Genomic DNA, 14,799 nt, shown 5'->3' with positions numbered 1-14,799 from the left:
TGAGAGAGAGCGTGTGACTTGTGCAAGGTCCTAGGGCTCAATACTGGGTCTGGTGCCTTTTAATGTGTTCATTAATGATTTGGAGTTGGGAGTCAGCAATGGCTAAGTTTGCAGATGACCCTGAGTTGTTCAGGGTGGTGAGAACCAGGGATTGTGAGGCACGCCAGAGGGATCTGTCAAGGTTGGGCGAGTGGGTGTCAACATGGCAAATGAGGTTCAACGTGGCCAAGTATAAAGTAATGCACAAAATGGAGCCAAAAATCCCAATTATAAATACATGTTGATGAGGTCCGAACTGGTGGAGATGGACCAGGAGGTAGATCTTGGAGTCGTGGTAGATAACTCACTGGAAATGACAACTCAATGTGCAACTGCAATTAAAAAAACCAAATGCTATGCTGGGCATTATTAGGAAGGGAACAGAAAACAAATCAGCCAGTATCATAATGCCCCTGTATAAATCAGTGGTGTAGTCTCATTTGGAATACTGTGGACAGTTCTGGTAACCACACCTAAAAAACAATTTTCATAGCACTGGGGAAAATGTAGCAAAGGGCAACTAAAATGATAAAGGGGATGGAACACTTCCTTTGAGCTTAGGGCTCTCTAGCTTGGAAAAACAACAACTGAGGGTGACATGATAGAGGTTTACAAAATTATGCCTGGGATAGAGAAGGCAGAGAAAAGCACTTTTCTCCCTTTCTCACAACGCAAGAATTTTTGGGCACTCAATGACATTACATGGAGCAGAGGTCCATCAGTGGCTATTAGCCAAAAGGTATAGATGGAACACTATATATCTAGGGCAATGATGCTCTTGGAGCTTGGGGAGCAATAGTGGAGGACTTCTGGAATTCTGACCCTGCTGGTGGACCTCCTGATAGCGCATATTTTTGGCCACTGTGTGGCACAGAGTGTTGGACAGAATGGGCCATTGGCCTGCTCCAACATGGGCTCTGTTATGTTCTAGGGTTGCCAACTTTGGGTTGGGAAATTCCTGGGGATTGTGAGGGTGGAGCCTGGGGAGGGCAGTGTTTGGAGAAGAGAAGAACCTCAGCAGAGCATGCCAAAACTCCAGCATCCAAAGTAGCCATTTTTCTCCAGGAGAACTGATTTCTGTTGCCTGGAGACCAATGGTAGTTCCAGGAGATCTCCAGCCACCACCTGGAGGTTTGCAACCATGGTCACCAACTGAGCTTTGTTGCCCCAAATGGCTCCAGTGTATGGGTGTGCCAATGCCTAATAATGAACACAGCCAGCACTGTTCCAAAAGCTGTCAGAACTTTATTGCAATGAAGAGGTCTTTGGTAAGAAAACCCAAGGAATCCATTTGAAATGTGACAAAATGTTTCCTAGAGGCATAGATATCTTTTGATTATCTAATGTATATTTTCTCCTTTTCTATATCAGTATATTCTGTCACGAAAAATATATATTACCCTTACAAGGCATATTCATGGTTTTCTGTAGATGTTGCAAAACAAGCCTCATGCAAAAATATGATTCCCTAATCCTTCTGCATCAACATTTCCACTTTGCTTCATCTACTATGTGCTCAGGCATTTTGGTAGACATCTGGCCTCTCACCCACTCCACCATATCCTGTGTTGCACAGCCACAGAAATCAGCTTGTTTACTAGACATTGCTTGTTTAAGCAGCTTTAATTCCAACAGCACATATCAAATTACAGATCTTTAAAATGGTGTCCATTACAAATCTCACAGTCTTGTTAATTTGCTCATCACTTCCATGGCAGAGTAGGGGGTTCAGACCTGGGTCTCTTAGCTCCTAGTCCAGCTCTGACCAGTATACCAGAGCATTATTGTGCCATTCTGAACAGCTTGATGGAGACAATATTCTGCTTTGTGCCAACAGCAAAAGTGAAATGAGAATGTCTGAGAGCACTGCTTTTTACAACTTCAGTCCCCATTTGCTAGCTGGAAGTAAATCCCACTGAGTGTGTCCTTTCAACAGGTGCAGTTTGCAAGCATGAACGAAATGACTTGTACAACTGTTTTCCTAAGAGGAGACAGTCCTCCTGGCAAGATGCATGATAATCCCCATCTCCCATTTAACAACCCTGGAAGAATCTTCTGGAGCCAATAACCATCTATTGCAGGGGTGCAAACATGTAGCCCAAGGGCCGAATCAGGCCCCCAGAGGGCTCCTATCAGGCCCCTGAGCAACTGCCTCTTGTCTGGCTCTTGTCTGCTTCCTTCTCCCTCTCTCTCACTTCCTTCTGCAGCTCAGCCTGCTTTGCAAGGCTTGTTCCATCGCACAGGAGCTACATAGCAAAACCTCGATTTTCTCCATTGGTTGAGGTTCCTTCTCCTCCTGCTTCCCTGGGGAGGGAGGGAAAGAGCCAGAGTGAGTTTCCTTTGCCCAGTTCCCTGGATCCCATGGGAGAAATACAAAGAAGGCATATTTAAGACCAACAAGTGCTAATGTTTTAAGCATGTTTTATTTTAAGTTTTTTAAATATATACGGTATATATTTAGTCATGTTTGTGTCTTTTAAAGTTTATATCTCTGCTACCTAATCTAAATAGATACATACATGGCCGAACCCAACTTAGACCAGCCCGGCCCAACAAGGTCTCATTTATGTCAGATCTGGCCCCCATAATAAATGAGTTCAACACCCCTGATCTATAGTTTGCAGAGTGGACTACAGGAGAATAAAAAATCCAGGTAGCTGTTTAAACTAATAGACATCCTCTACAGTGCCGTGAAAACATTGTGAAAGCAATGTCACCTGAGTCAGAAACAACTGCTGCTTGCTCAGGGGACAGTATCATCTACAGAGGATGGTAGAAGACAGGAGAGTCTCGCATGACTGTCCATGGGGTCACAAAGAGTCAGACTCTGAATCAACCTAAAACACTTCATTGCAAGAAGAAACAGTCAGACACATCCTGCTCAACTCATTCAATATATAGACTGAGCTTGAGTTAAACATGCCCCCTTTAGGCAGCAGCAATCCTTCCTATTGGTCTCTCCAGAATCCTTCATTTGCATTTCCCAGAAGAAAAGCCTCATGCCCAGATTGGCGGGTTCTAAGAGAATGGCCAATCAGAATGCAGACACTAGGATCCTAGAGAGTAATGGAAGCATGCTTCAAGCTCAGGCCTACTAAAGACAGCAAATACATAACAGGCCTACTAACAGTAAACACGGCAAATACATAACATATACTGTTCCTGCTACTTGTTCTTTTACTCAGAAGTAAGTCTGACTGCATTCACATAGATTTATTCTCAAACCAAGGTAGGGGTGCCCAGTCCTAACGGTATCTCCTCAGAAGCAGTGTTCCCTCTAAGCTGTTACTGTGAGCTAGCTCAGTTTTTTTAGCCTCCGGCTCACACATTTTTGTCTTAGGAAAAATGGCCCTAGAGCACACTAATTTATGTGGTCGCTCACAACTTTAATGCCAGCAACTCACAAAGTAGAGTTTTTGCTCACCAGTTTATAGAGAGCATTGCTCGGAAGCATCCTTTGAGCTACAGCGGCGCAGCCAGTTCGCTCCGATTCCCCCACGGTGTGCTGTAGGGGGAGTTGAGGCAGGGGTGCCAGCTGACCGGAAAAATCCCCCCAACGGGTTTGGAATTCGCGCGATTTAGAGCTGCAAAAACGCGAAGCTTTCGGAGTTCGGCATAATCTCCTGCGAATGTCTGCACAGCAATACTCTGTTGAAGGAAACTGCTTGAAAAAACAAAACACGAGTAGTAGGCACTTGACAACCCAACCCAAGCGGGCAGGCAGACGCTTTTTGCATTGCAGCCAATCAGAAAATTGAGAACAAAAACACTGCCGTAGTTTCCTGTTCCAGGCGGAATGCTTAGCGCAACTTTCACTTCTGCGGGGAGGGTGTTTGTGGAGAGCTGTGGCTGGCGGCTCTGCAGAAAGTTAAAAGGGTTTTGTGCCGCTAGCCTGGAGGATTGTAGAAGCCTGCTGTCCGCAAGCAGGGGGTGCCCAGGTTGTGTTGCTCGGAATATGGGGGAGACGAAGGAAAACCTGTCCCGTCTCCAGTGGGGGACAGAGAGGAGGTGGAGGAGAAGGAGCAGCAGCAGCGGGGCAACTACTGCGAAGAAAAGGACACCGCTGATGAGACGGCTGAGCCTTCAGCTCCCTGGGTCGAGGGTGAGGATGATGTGTGAGAAACACCAAGAACCTCTAAAAGTCTTCTGCAAGGAAGACCGCGCCCTCCTCTGCCTGGTCTGTGACAAATCCAGGCAGCATAGAACTCACACGGTTCTTCCCTTGGAAGAGGCAGCGCAGGAATACAAGGTGAGAAGAGACATGCGTCCGCTGGCAACATACACGGAAAAGTTGTTAGAGTGTCCGAGGGAAGGAGACCGGAGTCCAAATCCCCACAGCAATGAAGCTAGCCGATTGACTTTAGGTCTGTCGCTCTCAGCCCAGCCTAACTTGCAGGGTTATAACTAGGATAAAACGAAGGAATAATCATGGGTGCCACCCTGAGCTTCGAGGGGGGAAAGGGGGGCGGGTTTAAAAGGCTGGGCTGTGTTGTTTTAAAATGTTTTTGATAGTTTATTTTAGGATCTAGCTTTATGTTACACAGAAGATTTGTGACTAGATCTCCTGCTGTTCTTTATTTTCAACAGCAGATGTGGGGGGTTCTGGGTTGAGCACCTTTCCTCCCCAATTGCCCTGCCCCCAGCCAGCTCTTTGGCCCAGGAAGAAGATTCTGTATCTCTCTTCTCCAATACAAAGTAAACAGCACAAATGTGTGTATGTTTGATTTAGGTTAAATAAAGGTCACAAGCAAAAAAAAAAAAGGCTCAAACTCAGTCCTCTTTTTTGGAACACTGCCTGGATCAAATTTGGAGTTTGCTGTTGCTACTTTAAAATTAAAGACTGTCTGGCACCCTAGGCAAGGCAACTTCTAGCACTCCCGCTCTTGCATTGATAATGTCACCAAGTCACATGGGGGGGACCAATATGGCACACCCAGGAGGCCGGCGCCCTAGGCAGTTGTCTAGTTTGCCTAGTGGTATTATACCTGCCAAAACCAAAACAACTATAGGTACTACTATAGGTACCGTTTCCGCAGAAATTATGCTTTGTGTACACTCTAGTCTTCTCTACCTTACAAGGAATAGGATTATAAGGGCCAGCTGGAGTGGTATGGTCCAAATCAGTTATTATAGCTCAAAGCTCCTGTGTTCGATGGTACAGCCCCCTTTGATTTAATCTCACAGCCTAATGTGGAAGTTGCCTTCAGTGGCTATCAAATTTGTTGTTCTCTTTGTGCAGAATGAAATCCATGTGTGCCTACAGACTCTGAAAACTGAAAGACAGGCTGCCCAAAACTGTAAAGCGAAGCTACAGAAATGTTCTGCAAAGTATTTGGTATGTATTTCTTGCACGGGCCTGGTAAGTTATGATTCATAAGTCATCCCAGAGCGGACAACAGGAGGAGAACTTAGTAATTTTTTTAAATAAAAGGGTGATGTATGAGTTGTTACACTCATAGCCGGGGCAGGGAAGAGGACACATGGTGGAAAAGGCTGTCAAATTGTAGCCAACTTATGCTGACCTCATAGAATTTTTAAGGCAAGAGATGAGCAGAGGTGTTTTGCCATTGCTTGCCTCTGTGTAGCAACCCTGGACTTCCTTGGTGGTCTCCCACCCAACTATTAACCAGGGATGACCATCCTTAGCTTGTGAGATCTGAAAAGATCAGGCTAGCCTGGTCTATGTGCAGGGATCAAAGCAACATGAACAATGAACACACGAAATTGCCTTATACTGAATCAGAGTCAGACTGGCAGCAGCTCTCCAAATTCTCAGGCAAAGGTCTTACATATCACCTACTGCCAGTTCCTTTACTCAGGGATGCCAGGCCTATTGTGGCCATTCCCACCACTCCTATGCTATTCAGATGGCTTTTTCAAGTTTCTTTTTAAATCAGTAATTGACATATAAACATAGTATTGTATTGGTATGTCAATTGCCATTCTTTTTTTCTTTTTCTTTTTTTAAATGTTGCCTTCTGCTGGTGAATAGGAGATTGTTGCTGCAGCAACTGGGGCAGAGAAAATGCTGTGTTGTCGCTGTGCTGCATTGTCAGCCACAGTGACAGTGGGGAACAAAAGCGCCCCCATGAGGAAAGGGCCTGAATCTTATTTTACAGATCTCTCTTGACCAGCTGTTTCCTCCCCCGCTTTTCTTTATTATTTGATTCCAGGAAGAGATAAAGATTGAAAGACAGAAAATTTTAAGGGAGTTCCAGAAGCTCCACCAGTTTCTTGTGAAGCAGGAGAGCCTTCTCCTTGCTCAGCTGGGAGAACTAGAGAAGGAGGTGGAGAAGGCACAGAAGGAAAACGATGCCAAACTCTGCTACACTGTCTCCCGTCTTGGTGACTTTATTGGAGATTTAGAGGAGGGTTGCCAACAGTCGGCCAGTGAATTTCTGCAGGTGAGGATTTGCGTATCATCTTCAAAGTTTGCTTCCTTAGCAACACCTTTCAGTTGTGGTTGTTATTATTGTAGCCAATGGTTTGTCATTTGTTGAAGGTGGGATTGTATCATGCATGGCTTGCCAGCCTCCAGGTGGGGCCTGGAGAGCTCTGAGAATTAGGACTGATCTCCATGTAACAGAGATCAGTTCCCTGGAGAAAATGACTGCTTTGGAGGGTGGATTGTGTCATTATATCCCACTGAGGTCTTGCCCCTCTCCAATCCCCATCCTTCACAGGCTCAACCCCCACCCTCTCAAATATCAAAGTGTTTCCCAAACTAGAGTTGCAGCCCTGCTTCTACAAGAAGAAGTAGTAATGTGTGTCTAACTGGAGTCCCCTGCCTGGGGGAGTCTCTTGGAATTTTGAGAACAGGAAGTGGGCACCACCATTAAGTGGCTGCCATGAGAGCGGGGCTATCACAAAACACTGATTGGTTCCCTGATAGGTATCGTCCTATGATGGAGGCAGCTGTTTCCAAGTTGATGAATCCTAGGCTCTTCTGAAGCATCTAGCATAGCAGTCCCTTTTTCTTTCTTCTTCTCTGGCTGTCTCACGCAGTGGCTTGAATGTATATTGGTAAATGCTGACCCAGCCTAGAAAACTGAGGAGAGAGTCTAAAATGATACATTAGAGGCTGACAATCAACACTAACAATCTGTATTATTTTACTTTGAGGGGGTCAGGTAGGAATCAGGTTTAGGACTGATGAGTTGAACAGGCAATCGGAATGAGGTAACTTTGTATGAAAACCTGACAGGACTTTAAATCTTGAGGAGAGAGATTTCTTGGCAGCCTTTGCTTATAAAAGCAAGCATAAGCTTCTTGGTCACAGACATTAAAGCTGGTGAAGGCAGCAACATTTATATGAGTTCCAGTTTCTTTCCTTATTCACTGACTAGGGATCACCCCATCTTCTAGGACCTATTTTGCTTAGACTTAATAGGAATGGGCTGTGTGTCCCATTTCCCTAACGCAAAATCTTTCTTGATCCTCTCGCAGTTTGCTTCGCTCTCCCACTGTTAACTCCTAACTCTATTTCATTTGAATCCCTTGTCAGTCAGGGTTCTCAGACCAGGGTACAGCATTAACCATTTATTGTCCATCATACATGCATTCACTATATCTAGAAAAAGGAAAATAAAGAGGACGAAGAACATACATGGAGCTGCCTGATGCTGAATTGGTCTATCAAGGTCATTATTGTCTACTCTGATTGGCTGTGGCTTTCCAAGGTAGCCTGAAGTCTTTTACATCACTTCCCATCTTGTCCTTTAACTTGAAAATGTGGGGCACAGAATCTGGGACCCCCTTCATGCAAAGCAGATGCCCTACCACTGAGCCACAGCTCCACCCCAATATACATTTTCCCAGTCAGATGAGTACTAAATATGCTCCAGAAATTGGGTTCTCACTCTCCAGGTGGGTTATGGATATCTCCTGAAATCTCCAGATTATAGAGCTCAGTTTCCCTGAAGGAAATGGCAAGTTTGAAGGGGTGACGGACTGTGTGGCATCACATCCCTATTGAGCTTCCTCTCCAAAATCCTCCCTTTCCAAGCCCTCTTCCGAATCTTCAGGAATTTCTCAACCCACAGCTGATAACCTTATCCAACAAGCACAGTTGAGAGTTGGTGACAGATAGGAAAGGGTGAGGAGGTAGTGGTGGAAATAAGCCTGCTCAAACGCTGCCTTGGACAGAAAACACAGTCCTGGATGTAGAGAATGGGTTGCTAGGAGGGTTAGGGTGCTAGATCTGGGTTGGGAAATTCCTAGAGATTTGGGATAGAGCCTGGGGTGGACAGACTTCACTGGGGCACAATGCCACAAAGTCCATCCTCCAAAGCATCCATTTTCTCTAGAAGAACTTCTCGGTGTGGCTGAGTTGAGCTTACTGCTGACTCCTCCGGTAGACCCTGCAAGAAGACACACACACACTCCGGCTTGTATCAAAGCAGTGTGTATTATACAGTTATCTACGACAGTGACTATATACAGATACTGGAACAAACTAACAAAGTGCTTCGCCATACATCCAATAATCCTCAAGGGGAAAAGATGAGGACACTTATCTACATTTATACATCCAGCCAATGGGAGCAATGTACAAATTGCTGAGTCACTATACACCTGACTCCAGCTCACATGATGCAGCTGTAACTGGCTGTTAGACTCAGATCTAAGATCTAAGCATGTTTCTTCACTCCTTATGCAGACTTATTGTCAACAGAACTGACATCTGTGATCTGGACATGAGCTGTAATTCCAAGGGATCCCAAGGTCTCATCCAAAGGTTGTCATCCCAAACTGGGCAAAGAGGATTTTCATACTGTGATTTATCACAGAGTGCCAGCAGGTCCCCTCTGATTGGTGCTCAACCATACAAAAATGTTTGCTGCTAGTACAGCAATGAAATGGGTGCATTTCACAGTCAAGACAGAACTTCTGCAGGCTCAGGTAGGCAGAAAAATAGGACTTTTTTAATTTAAAGAAGCAGCATCCCTCCTTTCAAAAAGGCATTGTGATATGCTTCTTGCTCTTTGGGAGGCACAGAATGTTTACTGTCAGTTAAATCTAGGGAAAATGAGAGGAGATCTATAATTGATTTGCTCACGTGCATCATAGGCCATTTGTGAGCACTGGTGTCTCAAGAAATCCAATGGAGAAGCTGAAATCTTTTTTATGAATGAAGATGTTTTAACAACTCTGTTCTTTTTGGGGGAGGAACAGTGATTTAAATCCCATTAAGAAGTTATTGTGATCATCTTTGGTGAAGCTGTGTGTTGCAAAGTGACCTCTTGGAGAAGAACAAAGCCCCAAAGAATCTTGAAGAAAGATATCCATAATTATTATTGTATAGTCACTTTTACATTCATAACGTAATCCAAGCTTTTCTCTCTTCTCTCTCTCTAGGATATAAACAAATCCTTAAGCCGGTAGGTGTTTTCTTATTCTTCATTGCTTGTAAAATGTGTACTTGGCAACTCCCCTTCCCGGATCACAAATGAATTGAATGCAAACCTTTAATCTTGTCCAACAAAGGAAGAGTGGGAGCAGCTCTGAAGAGTGAAGGGCACTCTTTTGGCAGAACCCTGCTATTGAAAAAGAGTCCAGGACTGATCACTAGAAGTGATGAATCCCCAGTGCTCTTTGTAAGGCTTGATTTAGACATCCAGGTACATGGTGACATCTTTCACATGGTAGATACTGAGATAAAAGCTCAGAAGTGCACACACAGAGCACTGTGCAAATGATTTTGTATGTGAACAGAGCTGACTGCATGCACAAAAAGTTCACACAGTTCACCTGAGATGTTTGCTGTTCCTATAAGGCTAGAGAGTCAGTGTGGTGGTTAGACCATTAGACTAGGGTGTGGGAAACTAGGGTGTGAACCTTTACTCTGCCATAGAAACTTGTTAGGTAACCTTGGACCAGTCACATACTGACTACCCCATCTCAATTCTTGTGAGGATAAAATCGAGGAAGGGAGAACAGTGTAAGCCACAATAGGTTCTCATTGGGTTATAAATGAAGTAAATTAATAATAATAATAATAATAATAATATTTTATTTTTATATCCCGCCCTCCCCGCCAGGCGGGCTCAGGGCGGCTAACAGACATGGGGATCCCATGATTCACATAAAACAACATAAACAGTTTTAAATATATCAGTCACAAATAAATTATTTAAAATAGTTAAAATATATAAAATGGTGCTAAAATACTGTATCATAATGTACGCAAGATGGCTAGATGTCCATTCGTTGGATTAATCAAGTTCTATCTCAAAAGCCAGCTGGAAAAGAAATGTTTTGCAAGCCCTGCGGAACTGGTTCAGGTCCCGCAGGGCTCGCACCATCTCAGGAAGGTCGTTCCACCAACGAGGGGCTATCACCGAGAAGGCCTGCTCCCTGGTAGCCTTCAACCTAGCTTCTCTTGGCCCAGGGATTGTTAGTAAGTTCTGAGAACCGGATCTCAGCGCTCTCTGGGGCACATATGGGGAGAGGCGGTCCTTTAGGTAGGCAGGTCCTCGGCCATATAGGGCTTTAAAGGTGATGACCAGCACCTTATAGCGAACACGGTAGACAACCGGCAGCCAATGCAGATCCCGCAGCCCAGGCCGCGCAGGTTCCCACCGTGGTAGTCCCTCCAGTAGCCTGGCCGCCGCGTTCTGGACTACCTGAAGTCTCCGTGTTCGGTATAGGGGCAGCCCCATGTAGAGGGCATTGCAGTAGTCCAATCTCGAAGTGACCGTTGCGTGGATCACAGTTGCTAGGTCGGTGCGCTCCAAGAAGGGAGCCAACTGCCTCGCCCTCTTAAGGTGAAAGAAGGCGGATCTAGCAGTGGCGGCTACCTGGGCCTCCATTGATAAAGAGGATTCCAGTAGCACTCCCAGGCTCTTGACTTTGCGCACTGGTATAAATGAGCAAATTGCTGCTGGACTGCATGGACACACATTTACAAACATGGTTGCCAAGCGTGCAGAAGACATCTTTTGGTGATGCTGGCTGTGTGTACTTCCACAGTCCGATTCCACTTCTCACCATGTGACAGTTACTGATGCTTGAATGTTTGAAATTGGGCTTAATTTCACAGACAATAGTGGTTCAGCAAAATGGCCAGGTAGATGCTGCTTGCCACACAACTCACCTGTCTTTCTCTTATGCCTCTTACTAGGTTTCTGGTACCCAGAAACAAAGCACTTTTCATCACTAATTGACTTGAAGGGTTCCTTCTTGCCTAGGTGTGAAAAAGGGAACTGCTTTCAGCCCCTGGTGAAGTTTCCTAACCTGGAGAAGCTCAACACAATCTCCCAGAAAAATATTGCTCTAATGGAAAGCATACAGAAATTCAAAGGTATGGGGTAGGACTAGTAAAGCACACTCTTGTGACTATTGGAGAGGCTATATTCCTATCAGGTCAGTACTTGAAAGTCAATGTAAACATAAAATCTAGTGGCTCTTGGTATGGGCTGGAGGGGAGAAATGGGGAAATTCCCAGCTTACAAGTATTGATTTCTGCACAGTGTGTTTTTCACCAATATTGTGAAAACTGAGGGTTGTTGAAAAAGTGTAGTGGACCTGCCATTGTCTCTGCAAGTGCCTATCACCCTTATGTTCAGTGGCAATTAATGGAAAATCTTTTCTGTGCAGAAGCAGCCAAAGTCGGGCAAAATAGCATAATACCATCCTTCTGCTCTTCTTCAGAAACACTGGCTACTGAACTGAAGAAAGAAAGAATACCATGCCTAACTACTGTGTGGAGTGGAAGAGCAGATCAGCCACAAATCCTTTGGCCGTTGATGTTTAGAGATGTACAGGGAACCAGCACAAAAGGTGAAGATTTTCTGTGTGTGAGAAATTTGTAAAGATGGAAGCCAGTGAAACCCTAAACAAACAAACAAAGTGGTATTGGATAATCTGGGTGCGAGGCACTTGTGGATCTGGAGACACACCAGATGAAAAATAATTGATTAGCTGGATGTGGGCATGGTATTTTATTTTTACTTCATTCATACCCCTGCCTTTCTCCCCAGTGGGGAACCCAAAGTGGATTACCTCACTTGCCTCTCCTACATTTTTCCTCACAACAACTCTGTGAGGCAGGTTAGACTGATTGTATGGCAGAGTGGGGAATCAAACCTGTGTCACCCAGATCATATTTTGATGCTCTACCCTATACCACACTGGCTCTCTATCAATCTATTAGTTGTTGCTAGTTTTGACTAGTTTGGTCTCTGAATGCTGGGATTCATTTAGGAATGAATAAGGCTTCCCTCCCCCATCTCCTTTCTGATAGGAGGTAGGAGAATTGTGTCATTGGCCTACTCCAGCAAGATATGTTTCTGGAAAAGAAACCATACTGCAAACCCAGACTTCGAAGAGCCAGTTTGGTGTAATGATTAAAACCTTGAATTCTAATCAGAGAAAACTGGGGTTTGATTCCCCACTCTTCCACATGCAGGTGCTGGGTGACCTTGGGTCAATCACAAGTTCTCTCAGAGCTGTTCTCTCAAGAGCAGCCCTCTCAGCCCCACCTACCTCACAGGGTGTCTGCTGTGAGGAGGGGAAGGGAAAGGAGATTGTAAGATGTTCTGAGACTCCAAATGAAGGGTGGGGTATAAATCCAAGATCATCATCGTCATTAGAACTGTCACCCTCTGATTCTGTTCTGTTCTGTTTTCCCCAGAGAATGTGACTCTGGATCCATGGACAGCCAACCCGAAACTCATCATCTCCCGGGATCGAAAGACAGTGAGGCATGGAAAACAATTGCAGGCCCTGCCTGACAGCCCAGAGAGATTTGACTCCGAGCCTTTTGTGTTGGGCCGTGAGGGATTCACTTCAGGGAAACACTGCTGGGTGGTCAGCGTGGAGGCAGGGCAGAGCTGGGCAGTTGGCATTGCCAGAGCATCAGTAAAGAGGAAAGGTTACATCAGCCTCAGCCCTGAGCAAGGCATCTGGGCTGTGGAGCAGTGCTGGGGACAGTTCCAAGCACTGACCTCCCACTGGACTCCCTTGTACCTGTGCAGGAAACCCAGGAGGATCCAGGTGTCTCTAAACTATGAGAGAGGTCAGGTGGTATTTTCTGATGCTGATCTGGACATCCCAGTCTTTGCTTTCCCTCCAGTCTCCTTCAGGCAAGAGAAAATCTACCCTTGGCTCTGGGTGGGGCCAGGATCTCAGCTTTGCTTGTGACTCAAAAGGCTGCTTCTACATAAATGATGTGGGGGTGATTCCTTTGTTCTTCACCACTGTGACAGAAGAACACACATTTTTCTTTTTTCTCAGCCAAAATATCTAGAGCCTAATCTCTGTTGCAAACTGCAGGGTGATGGACTACTCAAAACCAGACTTTGTAGAAGCAGTTCCCTGAGACAACACGTTTGTACTAAATAATTTGAACCAATTTCCTGTAACTCCCTCCTCTTTGTTTTGTGTTATTTTCAGTAATGCCCCCGGAAATCTCAGAAGCTGCACCTCAAGTAATTTGCTTCAACTGAGTAAGCTTCTGCTGTACATAACTGCTTTTGAGTTGCACAAGGTAAAACTCTCTCTCTCAAAAAAAGGAAAAGTGGATTTTGTTTGTTTACGAAGTCAAAAGCAGTGTAATGTAATAAAGTTGTCTTTGGTTTGCAGTGGTTTCTGAGTATGGCTATTAATTCCACTAAAGTGCTGAACAAAGCCCATGATCACAATATGATAACTGCTATGGGGTTCTGAATTTTATTTTACATAGTAGGTTTTCTAACCTTCTGGGCTACTGCAACAAATTAAATAAATAAGCCCTGAGATCCATATATCCTTTCATTAGAAAGTAGAGAGTCTATAGAATGTCTGGTAGTTCAAACTTAGGTTCTTTGTACACTGCTTGCCTCCAGTGCTTGCACATATTATCCAAGATTCTCAACTTTCCTTGAAGTTAATGGCAATTTTAAAATAAAATATGTTTAAGTCTTTGTGCAGTGAAAATGAATCATGCACATGTTTTAGACAGTACAGTTGCATTCATTTCTGTAACACCCATCAGTCTATAAAGTGTTTCACGGGGCTGCTACTGTGGATTCCACATTTGCTCATCTGTCTCCATAAAATGTTGCTCTAACCCTCAAACGCAGCCTAGGAATCTTGTTTCCCCACTTGCAAATAGGGGTGGGCATTTTTCTGGTTTGATTTGTGATCTGTGGCTGAATCACGAACCAATAAACTGTTAGGATAAATAAATGCATGGAGATGGTGGATTATTACTTTTCAATGGAAGCTCTTTAAGTACTATAAAGGCAGGGGAGTAACTCTGGGAGATAAAATAACAAAAGGTTAAAAGGCTCCATAACAGTCTACAGTAAAGGTAGTCCCCTGTGCAAGCACCAGCCGTTTCCGACTCTGAGGTGACATTGCTTTCATGTTTTTACAACAGACTTTTTACGGGGTGGTTTGCCATTGCCTTCCCCAGTAAGCTTACATAAAATATAGGGTGGCGGCAACCGCAGCAAACATACAGGCCAATAGATAGGCAGCTAGCCAAGTACAGACAGGTGTGAGAGGTTAGCAGTTCTTAGACATTCAACAATTTATTTGTGTATTAGTTAATACATAAATCTAAACCCTTAAGTCAATGAAGTGAATACATGGTTACAGATTTTCATGGTTATATGCTTCCATGGCTATATATGTGTCCTTATAGTTAAGCCTAACCTATCGTATTAGCAAAGCAAAGCCTTATGGGTGTGTGGCAGCATAGCAGCATATCTTACCTCTTCTAGTCTTCAGTGGTCTGTTATAAGCAGTTGGAGATAAAGGAGTCAAGGTTTCCCC

General features: G+C 44.6%; 1 protein-coding gene across 1 annotated transcript in view; it reads left to right on the top strand.

Annotated features, from left to right (window-relative positions):
• Window positions 1–13,623, top strand: part of LOC132571979 (uncharacterized) — a 28,821-nt gene extending 15,198 nt beyond the window's left edge. The window contains exons 9-16 of the mRNA XM_060238772.1: window positions 1,842–1,944; window positions 3,831–4,288; window positions 5,279–5,374; window positions 6,213–6,443; window positions 9,397–9,419; window positions 11,229–11,341; window positions 11,692–11,820; window positions 12,674–13,623. Of these exons, the coding sequence (XP_060094755.1) occupies window positions 1,842–1,944; window positions 3,831–4,288; window positions 5,279–5,374; window positions 6,213–6,443; window positions 9,397–9,419; window positions 11,229–11,341; window positions 11,692–11,820; window positions 12,674–13,182 (1,662 nt within the window). The 3' untranslated portion in view covers window positions 13,183–13,623. The remainder of the gene's footprint in view (window positions 1–1,841; window positions 1,945–3,830; window positions 4,289–5,278; window positions 5,375–6,212; window positions 6,444–9,396; window positions 9,420–11,228; window positions 11,342–11,691; window positions 11,821–12,673) is intronic.
• Window positions 13,624–14,799: the final 1,176 nt, after the last annotated feature.

This window comes from Heteronotia binoei, chromosome 5, assembly GCF_032191835.1.
Source record: "Heteronotia binoei isolate CCM8104 ecotype False Entrance Well chromosome 5, APGP_CSIRO_Hbin_v1, whole genome shotgun sequence".
Classification (NCBI taxonomy): domain Eukaryota; kingdom Metazoa; phylum Chordata; class Lepidosauria; order Squamata; family Gekkonidae; genus Heteronotia; species Heteronotia binoei.
This window is presented reverse-complemented; position numbering and strand designations above follow the sequence as displayed.